Consider the following 15334-nt stretch of genomic DNA (forward strand, 5'->3'; position numbering starts at 1 on the left):
AAAAGTACTGATTTATGTGTTTGGGTGCATCAGGGCTCAGTTGCTGCATGCAGGGTCTTCGTTGCATCTGGCGGGATCTTTGGCTGAGGCGCACGGATGCCCTGGTTGTGTGCGGGCTCAGTGGTTCTGCGGCAAGTGGGGGTTAGTTCCCTGGCTGGGGGTAGAACCCGTGTCCCCTGCCCTGCAGGGCAGGTTCATGACCGCTGGGCCCCCAGAGGTCCCGTCTCTTGTCTTCCCGCTGCGGACACCTGGCAGGTGTGAGGTGGCTGCGCCCTGTGGTCTGACCCGCGTCTCCCTGGTGGTCAGGGAGGCTGAGGACTTTTCCTGCTCCTGCTGTCGGTCTGCTTGGAGACACACCTGTTCACACCTTTAGCTCGTCTGTAATCGGGTTATTAGGGTTTTTGCTTTTGAACTGTACGGGTTCCTTGTGTGTACTGGTGACCCATCCCATTCAGCGGGCACACGGTTTGTAAATTCTCTCGCCCATCTGTCGGTCGCCTTTTCATTCTGTGAGCGGTCTCCTCTCTATTGATCTGACCCCACTGGTCGGTCTCTGCTCCGTGGCCGGTGCCTTTCTGGCCCTGGCCCCACTCAGGCCCTCCTGGACGGTGGGCCAGGCTGCAGCGCCTCCTTGGGGCCCCAGAGCGCCTCCCGGGCTGGCCGGGGGCACAGACCTCGGGGCCGACCACACCAGGACCCAACACCAGAGCCCCACTGGTGGCCGTGGCTTAGCTGGTGGATTGTTCCTATGTGGAGGCACGTCTGTCCCACTGCGTTCTGGGTGAGATTGAGAAGGGCCATACATGTGGAAACAAAACAGAATTGGGTTCTGACAAGCAGATTAATGGGCTTCCCAGGTGGCTCTAGTGGTAAAGAACCCGCCTGCCAGTGCAGGAGACAAGAGACATGGGTTCGATCCCTGGGTCGGGAAGATCCCCTGGAGGACGGCATGGCCACCCACTCCAGTACTCTTGCCTGGAGAATCCCATGGACAGAGGAGCCTGGCGGGCTGCAGTCCATAAGGTCACACAGAGTAGGGCACGACTGAAGCAGCTTTGGCTGCACAAACAGATTAATCCTTTTTAGTGACATAAAGGTCTATGTAGTCAATGCTATAGTTGTGCGGTAGTCATGTATGGATGTGAGAGTTGAACCATAAAGAAGGCTGAGCATCAAAGAATTGATGCTTTTGAACTGTGGTGTTGAAGACCCTTGAGAGTCTCTTGGATTGCAGGATCAAACCAGTCAATCATGAAGGAGATCAACCCTGAATACTCACTAGAAGGACTGAAGCTGAAGCTCCAGTACTTTGGCCACCTGCTGTGAAGAGCCAACTCACTGGAAAAGACCTGAGGAAGATTGAAGGCGGGAGGAGAAGGGGCCGACAGAGGAGGAGATGGTTGGATGGCATCACCGACTCGACGGACACGAGTTTGAGCAAAGTCCGGGAGAGGTGAAGGACAGGGAGGCCTGCTGTGCTGCAGTCCACGGACACAGCCCTGAGCAGCTGAGCAGCAGCCACGACACGGCACTCCATGCCTGCGCACAGACGTGTGCATGACTCAGACCAGCGAGGAGGACGGGGGAGAAGCCAGATCAGCAGGAAGAACAAGGAGAGGTGGATGTGGGAAAGGGCGCCCCGGGCCCAGGCCAGCTGCTCAGAGGGGACCCAGCCCTCCTGACGCTTCCTGGCCGGGCCTGTGGTCTGACCCCCAGCACCCCCAGCATGACGGTCACCACGACAGCCGGAGTCTGCGAGCTGCGCTGGGTTCCTGGAAGCCCCCTGGCAGGACGAAGGGCCGGGGCTGGCCTGTCTTTGCACGATGTCTGCCGAGCCTGCCTTGCGCCTGGAGTCCCGCCAGGGAGAGGCGTAGCTGCGCTCGCCCGTGACAGACCCAGGGGACCTCCAGGGGGCTTGCTTTGCTTGTCCGCGGATCCCTGCTCGCCTGTGGGAGCCTCGGCAGGTGTGGTCAGGGACCCAGTGTAGGATGCTCCTGGGACACACGTCTCCCAGCCGGGCTTGCCGTGGGGGAGGAGCCAGACAGAGACACAGGGCTGCTGTTCACACGAGGGGCCACGGGGGCTGGTGAGGACAGCACGGGAGCGTCTGTCACAGCGCCGGCGACCCAGACCCCAGGTCCCGGCTCTGGAGATGCGGAAGGAAGGGCCTGAGATGGACGGAAGCCGCCTGACCGTGGAGGCAGGGGGCCCCACGGTCCACAGTGTCCCTGGGGAAGGGAGAGGTGCTGGGTCCCTCCGCCTGGGGACCGGCCCCCAGGAGAGTGATGGGACCCTGCTCTCTGCCTGGGGGCCCCGCCTGCGCTGGCTCCCAGGGGACATGAGTGGCTCTGCCCGAGCTGAGCCGTGTGTCAGCGACCTGCAGCCAGTGGTGTTTCCTGTTGGTTAAATCTTCCAGTGACACCTGTGACCCGTCCTCCCGACCCGTTGACTCCCCACCGTCTTCCCTGTCCTGCCGCGCTTAGCCGACCTTGTCTGCCCACCGCCGAGCAGTTATGTCATCGTTTCCTGTTAGTTCCGCTATTAGCTTAGAACACGGGGCTCCTCTCTGGCTCCTTAAGACCAGGGGTGACCCCTGCTGCTTGTCTGATCAGTCGCAGCCCCCCTCCCCACGTGACCTAATTCTGAGAGAAGGTGTGAAGACGGCGAATCCACCAGAGGCCTTTGCTCTGGGGTCGCAGGTGCTCCTCCCCTGAGGTTTGTGGGCGACGCGTCTCTCGCCATTAGGGGTCTCAGTCTAACTGCCCAGCCTGACGCGGGGCGCTGGCGGGGTGTGGCGGCCCTGGGGGGGCCAGCCTCCCGGTGACCCTGGGTGTCTGTCCGGCAGCCCCGAGCCGCCGTCCGCGGCCAGCTTCTCCTTGGCCGGCCTGGCCCCCGACCTGCAGCACATCCTCTTCTGGATGTCCAACTCGGTGGAGCTGCTCTACTTCGTCCAGCAGAGGTGCCCGCTCTACATGCAGAGCCTGGAGGAGGAGCTGGACGTCACAGGTGAGCTGTGTGCCGGCCCCCGCCACGCAGCCCCACTGGGCTCTGCTGTGGGGCAGGGCTGTGCCACACGTCCCTCCCCGGGCACTGCCCTCTGCCAGCCACGGCCCCTCCTACACGTGGCAGAGTTTCAGAGAGAGGCGTGCTACCTGCGAGAGAGACGAGCGTGTGATGGGAAACTTGGAGACTGAAACTTAAAACTGTGCGTCGGAGAATTGATGAAACTCGTGTGAAGTGCTGAAGACGCTCAGTGAAAAAGGGCCTCCGAGGGGGGCCGTATGGGAGGGCTCCCCGACCCCACCCAACCCCCAGACTCTGGGCGCTGTGTTCACGGGTGAGTCCCACCGGCACCCCTTCCTGTCCGATCATCTCAGACATCGTGTCCTGCAGAGGGATCCCGAGTCCGGCTGACGTTCATAGGGGCAGCGGGGTTGGGGGGGGGGCACTCCGCCCCCTCTGCTCTCAGGAGGGAGTTATTTTTGGTTCAAGGCCCAGATGTGTAGCCCAGTTAACGCTGGGAGAGGCGGTCCAGTCTCTGCCCACCCTGGGGACCGGGGCAGCCACAGCAGGGCCTGAGCCCTGGAAACACGGCTTGGGGGCGTCCGGGCTGCAGAAAGCGGGGAGCACTACCAGCCCGGCGCCGAGGGCAGGTTGAGGACGTGCCGGCCGCCTGCCTTCCAGCAGGAAGCGTCTGTGGGAAGAGCGCTAGGGCAGGATGTCACGTCCTGAGCGCTGGAGAGAGCTTTTCTTCCCCAAACACCCTTTTCTGCCTGAAGCTCTTACCCAGAAAGCCTGTTCATGTGGGCAGATAAAACGTTAGCTCCTCTGGGGGTGTTTATGTTAGTCATTTAAAGTTCTCCTGTGAGGCTTGGAGGCTCTGCCTCAGATCTGAGATGTGGGGGGTGTCCTCAGGGCCCAGGGGCTCAGGACACGGTTGATGGCGGCCAGGGCTCCTGGCCCTCCGACAGGCTCGTGGGGGCGTCGGCTTAGTCGAAAGCCCCGGCAGAGCCTGCGCTGTGGGTAGAGGGGCTTCGGGGGCTTCCTGGGCATCTGCTGGGGCCGCCCCAGGGTTGTGCTCTTGTCCTCAGCCCTGCCTCTCCATCAGGTCCTCTCACCAGAGCCCCGGTGCCCACGCAGGGGTGTAGGTCCGCCTTCTCAGACTAGGGGCGGCATCCGAGGCTGCAGGACGCAGGCCTGGGGCCCTCAAATCGCCCCACTGGCTTCTCCCCCGAAGCCCAGTTCAGTTCAGTCACTCGGTCGTGTCCGACTCTTTGTGACCCCGTGGCCTGCAGCATGGCAGGCCTCCCTGTCCATCACCAACTCCCAGAGTCCACCCAAACCCATGTCCATAGAGCCGGCGATGCCATCCAGCCATCTCATCCTGTGTCGTCCCCTTCTCCTGCCTTCAGTCTCTCCCAGCATCGGGGTCTTTTCCAGTGAGGCAGCTCTTCGCGTCAGGCAGCCAGAGTATTGACGTTTCAGGCCCTCCCTGAACCCTCCCTGGCCCTCTCCGTTTCAAGCCCAGGGAGGCTCTCAAATAAGACCTTGCAGGCCAGGCTCTGGGATGGGCCCTGGGGGGCCCTGCAGGCCTCTGGCTTCCTGGTCGGGTGGGTTCTTGGGGCCCGAGCCCTTGATGGCGTGGTCTGCTGGGCGGGTCTCTGATGGACTCACACCGCTTGCTCTCTGTTTGACTGGCGGCCCCAGCCCTGTACTCCCGGGGGCCCAGCTTAGGGCTCAAGTTGATTGCTGGGCCCCCTCCTGCCCTGAGAGGAGATTGCCAGACGTGGGTTCACGCTGTGCGCTAATTAGAAGGCGGTGCAGGGCGCACAGCGGGAGGACAGCCGTGCGGGCGGCCTCCTGTCCTCGTAGAGAGAAACGGGCTGAGCGTGCAGACTGGGGTGGGGTCCTGTCTGGCCTTCTCTGCCCCCAGGGCACCGGGCACTATGCGCCCTCGTCTGAAAGGCCCCTCAGGTGGCCCCACCCTTTGGGGCCTCTGCTTTGGGGGACCCCATGGCCAGTCTGGCTCTTGGCTCTACCGGAGCCCCTCCCAGGGGGAGTTGCCTGGAACCCTCAAACCCCCACCATGGCCACTGCCCAGCCTGGAAGCCCTGCCCACCACCCGCCTGCTGCCCACTGGACCCGAGCCCTGAGGTGCCGAGGGCCCGGGGCCTCTGCCCCGTGCTGGGGCAGTGCAGCTCCTGTGGGGTGACCGGGGTGCTGGGGGCCAGCGGCGCACAGGGGCCCCACGGGCTCGTCTTGGAACACGTCACCACTGTCCCGAATGACGGCCTCCGGAGGAGTGTTGGCCATGCCCTCTGACCCGGGTCCCAGTGAGAAGTGACAGGGGCCGGATCTGCTGTCACGGGTGCTGGGTCCTGACTGAGTCCTGAATCGACCTGTTCGCGGGCGCCTGCTGTGCCGACAGTGGCTCAGCGTCCACGGGCGGGAGGCCTGGGGCTTGGGTCCCGGCCCTCAGCCAGCTCCTCCGGACGCTGGGGCCCGGGAGAGGTGGGCCGCCCCGTGGCTTTGGGTTATCTCGTTCTCCAAGCCCAAGAGGAGGCGTTGGGCGGAACACTCAGGCCACGGGTGGTTCCGGAAGGTTCCCATCGGCGTCCCCGCCCCCGCACCCCCCGCCCCGGTGACAGTGCCGCTCTCCTGCAGGCTCCAAGGAGTCCCTGTTCTCCTGCGCCCTCACGGCCAGCGAGGAGGCCATGGCGGTGCTGGAGGAGGTTGTCCTGTACGCCTTCCAGCAGTGCGTCTACTACGTCTCCAAGGTACCGCGCCACGTGTGCCTGGGGCCTGAGCGCCGGCCCTCCGGCCCCGGCCTTGGCCCCTCCGGCCCCCCGGCCCCCCGGCCCCACCCTCTGTTCCCCCGCCCTCGGTCCTCCATCCCCCCATGCCCGGCCCCCGGCCCCTCCAGCCCCCAAATCCTTGGCCTCAGCCCCTCCAGCCCCCCTGGCCCTGCCCTCTGTCCCCCGACCCTCAGGCCCCCCGGCCCCACCCTCTGTTCCTCCGCCCCGGCCGCTCTGTCCCCTCGCTCGCTGTCCCTCCCGTGGCCTGAGCCCTCTGTTTCGCTGCTCTGGGAAACAGCGGCCCCACCCGTCCCGGCCCCTTTGCCGGCCCTCCGCCGCCTGTGCCATCTGCGCCTCTGCGGGAGCTCTCCTGAGCCTCCGCACCCCTGCGGCTCCTGTGGGGCTGACACGTGGTGTGGCCGGGCGGGCCTGGGGCCTCTGCCGGCAGCGCTTTCCTCTGGCCCCCAGGCCCTGTACGTGTGCCTCCCAGCCCTGCTGGAGTGCCCCCCGTTCCAGTCGGAGTGCCGGGAGAGCTGGAGCGCGGGGCCCCCGCTGCCCGAGGAGCTGCGCCGCGTGGTGGCCGTGTACCAGGCCGCCCTGGACCTGCTGCGGCGGCTGCACGTGCACCCCGAGGTCGCCGCGCAGGTGCTGGCCTACCTCTTCTTCTTCTCCGGCACGCTGCTGCTCAACCAGCTGCTGGACAAGGGTGAGGGCGGGCGCACCCCTGGCGCCGCGCGTGTCCTCAGGGGAGGCCGTCGTGCTGCGTGGGGCCCGGGCAGGCACCCGGCAGCGTGTGCAGGGGGCCCTCTGGCCTTTCCTGGGTCCTGCTTTCCCCACTCTGCCCCAGGCCCCTGGGAGGAGGGAACAGGCTCAGGGAACTGGCGTGACCTTTGACCCGGCCTCACTGGCGCCCAGATCTCCTCCATCACCTGGCCCACGCTCAGGGCCGCCGGGATCTCTGGCCAAGGCAGCACTGGGGCATGGGGCCGGGCGAGTGGGGCCGGCCCACGGGTTCTCCTCCCACCTCCCCCAGGGGTCTGGAAGCAGGTGGAGAAGCTGGGAAAGTGATGGAAGGTCTCCCGACTGTCCAGAGGCCTGGGGCGCTGCCGGGCTTGTCTCCCTTGGGGGTGCCCTGCGAGGGCTCCGCATCACCCTCCCTCCATCTCTCCCCCAGGCCCCTCTTTGAGCTGCTTCCACTGGCCCAGGGGTGTCCAGGCCTGCGCCCGCCTGCAGCAGCTCCTGGAGTGGATCAGGAGCGCCGGCTTCGGAGAGGCGGGGGAGCGCTTCTTCCGGAAGCTTTCCTGCACTCTCAACCTGCTGGCCACGCCCAGTGCCCAGCTCATCCAGGTGAGAGGGGCTGGGGGGCGTTGGTTGCTCCGGGCTCAGCAGCTCGAAGTCCCTGCGGGCAGGCGAAGCGCGCCTCAAGCCTGTCCGACTGTTCGGGACCCCACGGACCGTAGCCCACCAGGCTCCTGTCCATGGGGATTCTCCAGGCAGGAAACCTGGAGTGCGTTGCGCACCTTCCTCCAGCTGCAGCCCCTGGTCCCCAGCTGTTACCCTGCAGGCAGGGTGACGGCCCAGCACGTCCGTGTCTCGTCCCTGACCTACAGCAGTGACACGGGGGCCCTGCTGACAGGTGGAGGTGAGGGACCCCGCGGTGGGGCGGTCACGCCGGTCACCTGGTAGCCCCATCTAAGCTCATGAGTCCTTAAATCTGGGAAAATGTTTGTAAACGATGTGACCGACAAGGGCTTCATTTCCAAAATCTACAAACAGGTCATAAAGCTCAGTATCAAAAAATAGCCCGATCAAAAATACGCAGAAGACCTAAATAGACAGTTCTCCAAAAAAGACATACAGATGGCCAAAAGGCACATGAAAAAATACTCGACGTTGCTAATTATTAGCGAAATGCAAATCAGAACTACAGAGTGGCATCACCTCACACCTGTCGGGACGGCCGTTGCTAAAAAGCCCAAAACTAAGAAAAGCTGGCGTGGGCGTAGAGGAAAGGGAGCCCCTGTGCTGGCGCAGCCACTGTGGAGAACAGGGTGGAGAATCCTCAAAAGTTAAAAATAGAGTTGCCATATGATTCAGCACTTAATCCATATGGTAGCAACGTAATGTTAAAAATCCTTCAAGCTAGACTTCAACAGCCCTGAGAACTTCCAGATGTTCAAGCCAGGTTTAGAAAAGGCAAAGGAACCAGAGTTGCCAATATCTGTTGGATCATAGAAAAAGTGAGGGAATTCCAGAAAAACATCTGCTTCATTGACTGTGCTAAATAAAGTCTTTGACTGGGTGGATCACAACAAACCGGAAAATTCTGAAAGAGATGGGAATACCGACCACCTGACCTGCCTCCTGAGAAATCTGTAAGCAGGTCAAGAAGCAACAGTTAGAACTGGACATAGAACAACAGACTGGTTTGAAATTAACTGGAGGGCTTTAAGGCTGTATATCGTCCCTCTGCTTATTTAGCTTGTGTGCAGACATCATGCAAAATGCCAGGCTGGCTGAATCACAAGCTGGAATTAAGATTGCTGGGAGAAATAACCAACAACCTCAGATATACAGATGATACCACTCTAATGGCAGAAAGTGAAGAACTAAAGAGCCTCTTGAAGGTGAAAGAGGAGAGTAAAAAACTTGGCTTAAAACTCAACATTCAAAAAACTAAGATTATGGCATCCCTTCATGGCAGATAGATGGGCAAAAAGTGGAAATAGTGGCAGATTTTCTTGGCCTCCAAAAGCACTGTGGATGGTGACTGCAGCCACGAAATTAAAAGATGCTTGCTCTTAGGAAGAAAAGCTATGGCAAACCTAGACAGCATATTAAAAAGCAAAGACATCACTTTGCCAGCTGGAGGTCCATAGAGTCAAACCTACAGTCTTTCTAGTAGTCATGTATGAATATGAGAGTTGGGCCATAGAGGTTTAGTGTTGAAGAATTGATGACTTTGAATTGTGGTGCTGGAGAACTCTTAATTCAGAAAGACGCACGCACCTCAGTGCTCACAGCAGCACTGTTTACAACCTCCAAGACACGGGAGCAACCCGCGTGTCCACAGACAGGAATGGGCAAAGGAGGCGCGGCCCCTGTGTACAGCTGGGTACCACTGAGCCATTCGGAAGGATGGAATAATGGTATTTGCAGCAACGTGGGGACAGCCAGAGAGTATCACACTAGGCAAGTCGGAAAGAGAAGCACAGATGCCACGCGATACCACCTGTGTGCAGGATCTAAAGTAAGATGTGAAGGAAGGAACTTACAAAGCAGAAGCAGGCTTGCAGACGTAGAAAGCTAACTTATGGTCACCAGAGGGGAAAGGGAAGACGAGATGAAGTGGGATTTGGGATTAACAGATGCAAACGACTCTACACGAAACGGAAACAGGGATTCTCCGTGCAGCGCAAGGAGCCACACTGAGTACCCTGCAATAAACCGTGATGGAAGAGAGTCTGAAAGTCACAGCTGGATGATTCTGTATGTATAAAATTACTTTATACCAGCAATTAACAGAGCACTGTAAATCAACTATACTTCCATAAAAGGAAGAAAAGGAGGCGGAAGAGTGGGTCAGAGAAACAGGAGAGGAGGCGGCGGCAGACGGGCCATGGCGTGCAGCGACCTCCGGGATTCAGGAGCAGCCCTCGGCCGGAGTGGGTCCTGCCCTGGAGCCTCCGGGGAACACAGCCCCCGACCCTCCGTCTAGCCCTGTGTGAACCATGTGAGTGTTTGACCCCGAGACCTGTGAGACGGCTTGTTCTCGCCGCCACGTTCAAGCTCGTTTGCTGCAACAGCAGCCGGAGACAAGGATGCCAGCTCGCCCGCCCGCCCCCGTCACTTGCGCCGTGACACGGTCGTCACTGGGTGGGGTGAGGCCGCCAGGCCCTTTCCCTGCTGGGCAGCAGGCAGCCCCGTGGACTTTCTCCTTGCCACCCACAGTCCTGCCCCGGGCTGTCACTCACCGCCCAGCACCGTCGTTTGCCACCCTCGAGACAGGCTGTTTAGGGAGAAGAAGCTTGTTTAAAAAACCGTCGACATTCTCGTAAAAAGCAGGCAGAGTATCCGTAACATAATGACCGGATGCTGTAAATGGGAGAACAGAAAGAATTCTTGGAAGTTAAAACTGCGACATCAGAGATGCAAAGTTCGGTAGCAGAGTTGGAAGTTGAAGTTGGGGAATTTCCCAGAAAGCAGAGCCCGTGAGATGGGAAGGAGGTGCCTGGCTGTCGGGCGACCGTTGACTCCCTCCCTGGAGAAGCAGCCGAGGCCTCGCTGGGTGCGGTGAAGAAGGGGCCGACCCCCCCCACAGCTCAGGACCCCCGTGACCCCGCCCAGGCCTCTGATGTTGGCAGGGAAGTGAAGCAAAAAAGGGAGAGAGGAGGAAGGTAAAGGGCAGTCAGTGACACCCGCTTCCTAGCAGCAGGAGGCCAGAGAGGCAGAGCGAAGGGGCCAATACCTGCACCGACATGCCCCCGCGGGCTCCCAGGGAGGAGCCCGCTTCTCAGGAGCGGACACATAGCTGCCACCCAGGTTCCCCACCAGGGCCTCCCGCCTGGAGTCCTGAGCCCTGGTGGCTGGAGGGTGCTCTCCCACCCCGGGCCCCCGGGTCCCCCGGAAGCTCCCCTCACAGAAGGCAGGGGCGGTCTGAGCGTTCCCAGGAGCCCTCCCTGGTCCCCGTCACAGCCAGAGCCGGTCCCCTTGCAGACCTCACTCTCCGCCTGGCCCCTGGGGGCTCCCCAGAAGGCAGGCTGGCCCCCCTTGCGTGGGGTGGGCTCCGCGCCCTTTGACCAGGAGCGCTTCTTGTCGCAGATGAGCTGGGCGAGCCTGCGGGCCGCGTTCCCCGCCCTGAGCCCCGCGCAGCTGCACCGGCTGCTGACTCAGTACCAGCTGGCCTCGGCCATGGGCCCCATGAGCGCCTGGGAGCCGGGTGCCCAGGACGGCCCTGCCGCCTTCAAGTCAGGTGAGGCCCCTCCGTGGGGGCGCTGGGAGCTGGGGCATCGCCCGTGGGCTCCTGGACGCCCCAGTCCCCGGGTAGGGGCAGGGCAGGACCCCCGAGGAGGAAGGTGGCCCAGGGCTGGGGCTCCCCTTGGCCCCCGAGGTCCGGGCTCGGTAACGGGTCTCCGCCCCCCCTTGGGGCCTCGCCCAGCACTCAGCCACCAGGGAGGGGGCAGGCTGTCCACACTGGGCAGCTCGACACAGTGCGGTTCTGGGCACACCTGCCGTGCCCACACGCTCGTGCACACGGGAACAGACGCACATACATGCACGTGCTCTTCACGAGTTAGCCGAGCCCCTCGCGTCGTGAGCAGTGTGTGACACAGAGACGGACAGTGAAGGGTGGGGGTGCAGACAGAAGGGGCTTCACCCCATCTCCCCCTTATCACCTGGGCTTGGACTCTGGACAGTACCCCCTTGAACTGGGTCATGTCGAAGGCCTGCGGCGGGCGGGGGGGGGGCTCTGTCTGGGGGTCAGAGCACCATTCCCAGTGCGGAGGCCAGCAGGCAGGTGGGCCGTGCCCCACGGGTGACAGTGTGGGGTGCAGTCAGTGTGGCTGTGGGCACCCCCAGTGTGGGCACGTGCTGGGCCGGGGGCGTCTGGGAGGGCGTGGGGCGCACGTTCCCCCTGGCGGAGCTCGGGTCATCCCGGTGGCCCTTGGGGCTGGGCCGACCTGGGTCCCGCCCCCGGGTCCCTGGGGTCTGGTGGTGGCGGGCGGGTTGTAGGCAGCGCCTCCTGGCTGAGGTCACAGCCCCTTGCCCCCACCAGAGGAGGTCCTGGAGTCCTACGAAAACCCCCCGCCCATTGTCTTGCCGAGCGAGGGCTTCCAAGTGGATCTGGACACAGAGTGCCCGGACGACCGTGTCTACCAGCACCTCCTCTACATCCGCCACTTCCTGTGCGGCCTGCGGAGCCAGCCCGGCCCCAGTGGAGCGCCCACCCGGCCTGAGGGCCTCCAGGTGCCGGGGACGCAGCAGCGGGGCGCCCGCGGCTCGGGGGGCCCCTCTGTTTCCCTCTCAGGTCCACCGCTCGGGGCTGAATTCTCTCTTGTCTCCCCAGGGCCTACACCATGCCAGTCCCGAGGGCCACCCTGAGGCCCAGAGCTGCCCCCTGGCTTCCAGGGACCCCACAGGGGGAGCCCAGGAGACTGGCCTGGAGCACCCTCTCTCTTCCGTGGGGGGTCCCTGGGCACAGGGCGTCCCAGGAAGGCCGCCCGGCTGCCCTAGCCATGGGGGCCTCCAGGCCGTGGACCCGCATGGGGACCCGTCGTGCCTGCTCACACCCCCAGGCACACCGCTGGGCCTGGACCCCGCGGCTCCCGACTGGCCCGAAGGCAGCAGCGCCTGCAGGAGGGCGCTCCCGGAAGGGCGGAGGACGGGGCCCGGCGGCCCGCGGGGCGCCTCCCGGGAAGGTGAGCCCACCAGCCTGCCCTGCGCCCCGGCGGTTCCCTCAGGGTCCTTCCCCCACGGAGTCGGGCGGCATGTTTGGCTGGGCTGTCAGCGTCGCCCCTGAGCGCCTGTCACCCTGGAGCACAAGATGGGCCCTAGGATGGGGGGGCCGGAGAGGGCGCTCGGGCAGTGTGGTGGAACGGACGACTGCTGGTGTGCGTTCAGCCCCCGAGCTGGTGCGAGGCCCGCGGGTCGGGAGGACGGGGGAGGCGGAGCCCTGGGTGCTGGCCGGGCTGCTGGCCGGGCCGAGGGCGCTGAGGGGCAGCCTCGGCGAGTCCTCGGTGTGCAGCCGAGCTGGGTGGGTGCCCCGCGAGCAGGGTCACCGGGACGGGTGCGCCTGAGGCAGGACACCGCTCAGGTGCACAGCACGGCTGGCCCCGTGGGGAGGACGGGACATCCGGGTGGGGAGCAGCAGGGCCCCAGCTCGGGGCGGGCAGACGGGGCTCACCGCTGAGGGGGGTGAGGCTGGGGAGGAAGGCGGGTGAGAACGCGCAGAGCCCCCGCTCAGCCTCCTGAGGGGTGGAGTCCTGCGGCAGCACCAGGCGGCTGGCCTGCCCCCGTCCCCCAGACGGCCCCAGCGGGTCTCCCCTGGACCTTTAGGAGCAAGTGTCCTCTGCAGCAGCTGAGCCGGACGTGGGTCCTGGACCTGGGGGGAGTCTGGACAGAGGCCTGAGTGGCCGCCCCTCACCCGCCCGCCGCACTTTCTGGTTCTACAGGAGACTGTGCGGCCCCGGAGGACGAGCCCCCTCCGGCCCCGTCCAGCCACAGCTCCAGCACCGATGACTTCTGCTACATGTTCGTGGTGGAGCTGGAGCGTGGCCCCTCGGGGCTGGGCATGGGCCTCATTGACGGGATGGTGAGTGGCCGCCCTGGGCCCGGCTGGGGAGGTATGGAGGTGCCGGTGCTGGGGCCCCGCGGACGAGGGCCCACGGAGCCCTGAGGCTGCTCCTCTCCTGCAGCACACGCCCCTGGGCGCCCCTGGGCTCTACATCCAGACCCTGCTCCCGGGCAGCCCCGCCGCAGCTGACGGGCGGCTGGCGCTGGGAGACCGCATCCTGGAGGTGAACGGCAGCAGCCTGGCAGGCGTCAGCTACCCGAGGTACCCGCCCCGCGCCCCGCCCCGGGGGACGAGCCTGGCTGCCGCCTCAAAGCCCAGCAGCGGGCCCTGTCACTGCCCGTTTTGGAGATGAGCAAGTGCAGCGCAGTGTCGCCTCCTGCCCTTCCTTCCCTCACTCACCCTGATGCCACCGCAGTGCCCACCCAGGGGCTCAGGTGCCTTGGGCTCCAGAGTGGCAGCGGGTGCCCTGGCTCTCTGATCCTGAAGCTCCGTCCCACTCGGGGGGCTCAGGGTTACTGCCTCTGATTGTCCCCTTGGGACAGCAGTCAGGGGGAGGCTGCCCCCCGCTGGACAAGCGCCCAGTCCTCACTGGGCGGGCTCGTCTACACCGGCCGCGTCCCTTGGCTGCTTTCAGGGCGGTGGATCTGATCCGACACGGGGGCAAGAAGATGCGATTTCTGGTTGCCAAGTCTGACGTGGAGACAGCCAGGAAGGTCCGCTTTCGCACACCGCCCCCCTAGGCACCCTGCGCGGGGGGCCGCCCGCCTGCCCCTGGGTCCCGCAGGCACATCTCTCCTGCCAGGCTGTTCCTCGCAGGTGCACCCCCAGCAGGACACCTGCAGTCCCTGCGTGTACGTTCTATTTATATGACAGACAACGTTGTGATGTTTGTTACAGAGCTTTTATGTTTGAAGGTTTTAATGGAAAAACATAGATTCAATAAACTATCTTTCGTATTCCAGAGGGTGGCAGGGCATGGCATCTAGGGGGCACCATGCTGGTTCCCAGAGGGGCCATGGGGGCTCCCGGATCTGCTCCCGTCCCCACCAGCGTGGGAGACTGGTGACAACACGGGATCCCCGGGGTGGTGGGATGGCTCTAACTCTGCGTCTGCCTTCCCCCTGCCCCAGACGAGGAGCTGGCCATGCCAGGCAGCCCCCTGCCATGGAGGGAGAGTGCGAGAGCCGCCCACCCCTCAGAGTGGGCTTTGCGCTCGGGGTGCCGCGATCAGCACGGTCCTGAAGAGATGGTCTAGAAACTCGGGAGGCTATAAAGCGGGAGTCTTGACCAACTCTGGGTGCCCAGGCCTCCCCAGGCCTCACACCCCTCGCCTGGCATCCGCCTGGTGTCTGGCCCGCCTCCTGCCCCAGCAGTGGGGCTGCATACAGGTCAGTGCTGGTGTCAAGGTGAGGCGCTGACCATTTTCAGGTTCAGCTGCGTCCTCACTGGGCTCAGAGCCTGGGTTCGGACTCTGGGCCCGTGTCCTCTGACGGGCACGCAGACTCGGGATGAGGGGTCCTGGCCAGTCCACTGTAGACACACTGCCTACGTGGAAAGGAGTCTCCTGCAGGGAGCAGCAGCCCAGCCAGTCCCAGGTGGGTCCCAGGCCCCGGGCCTCAAGTGCCACGAACTCCCTGCCGCACCCTGGTTAGTGCAGAGTGGGGCGGGGGGGTGCGGGTGGGGTGGCCCTGCTGGCTGCCTTGTGTCGGCATTGGGATTCCGACTGCCCTGAAGCAGCTGCCCAGGTGCTGGATGAGATGCATTTTTTCCCTGAATTTATGTTTGGCTGTGCTCAGTCTCGGTCGCTGCCCAGGCTGCTCTCTGGGGAACGGGGGCTGCTCTCTGCGGGGAAGGGGGCTGCTCTCTGGCGGGGGTGCGTGGGCTTCCGTGGCAGCTTCTTGTTGCAGAGCACAGGTGCCAGGGGCACTGAGCCACCAGGGACGCCTGGATGAAATGTACTTTTAAAAAGCCACTTAAAATGTATGCTTGAACCCAGAAGAAACTCGTAGAGCCCCAGATTGAAATAAGGGCACAAGTTCAGGGAGCTGGCACCTGGCCTGAGGCCCACCGACCTCCCCCCACCTCCGTGGTGCTGCTTGGCTTGGGGACGCCTGCACACTGCAGGGTCCCTCGGTTCTGGGGGAAGACCTCGGGGCTTCTCTTCTCGCAGGGAGTGTGGGCTGCCACCTGTCTTTGGGGAAGTACCCAGGTCACTCCTAGGCCGTTCTTTGAGGCTGGTACTGTT

General features: G+C 63.6%; 1 protein-coding gene across 7 annotated transcripts in view; it reads left to right on the top strand.

Annotated features, from left to right (window-relative positions):
* Nucleotides 1–14050, top strand: part of LOC109578577 (monocyte to macrophage differentiation factor 2) — a 123855-nt gene extending 109805 nt beyond the window's left edge. For all 7 annotated transcript variants that reach the window (XM_070780261.1, XM_070780260.1, XM_070780263.1 and 4 more), the window contains 10 exons: nt 2846–3006; nt 5665–5777; nt 6264–6501; nt 6970–7142; nt 10617–10767; nt 11572–11762; nt 11863–12214; nt 12968–13107; nt 13211–13350; nt 13724–14050. In XM_070780261.1, the coding sequence (XP_070636362.1) occupies nt 2846–3006; nt 5665–5777; nt 6264–6501; nt 6970–7142; nt 10617–10767; nt 11572–11762; nt 11863–12214; nt 12968–13107; nt 13211–13350; nt 13724–13829 (1765 nt within the window). In that variant the 3' untranslated portion in view covers nt 13830–14050. The remainder of the gene's footprint in view (nt 1–2845; nt 3007–5664; nt 5778–6263; nt 6502–6969; nt 7143–10616; nt 10768–11571; nt 11763–11862; nt 12215–12967; nt 13108–13210; nt 13351–13723) is intronic.
* The last annotated feature ends 1284 nt before the right edge of the window (nt 14051–15334 follow it).

This window comes from Bos indicus, chromosome 25 (assembly GCF_029378745.1).
Source record: "Bos indicus isolate NIAB-ARS_2022 breed Sahiwal x Tharparkar chromosome 25, NIAB-ARS_B.indTharparkar_mat_pri_1.0, whole genome shotgun sequence".
Lineage (NCBI taxonomy): Eukaryota > Metazoa > Chordata > Mammalia > Artiodactyla > Bovidae > Bos > Bos indicus.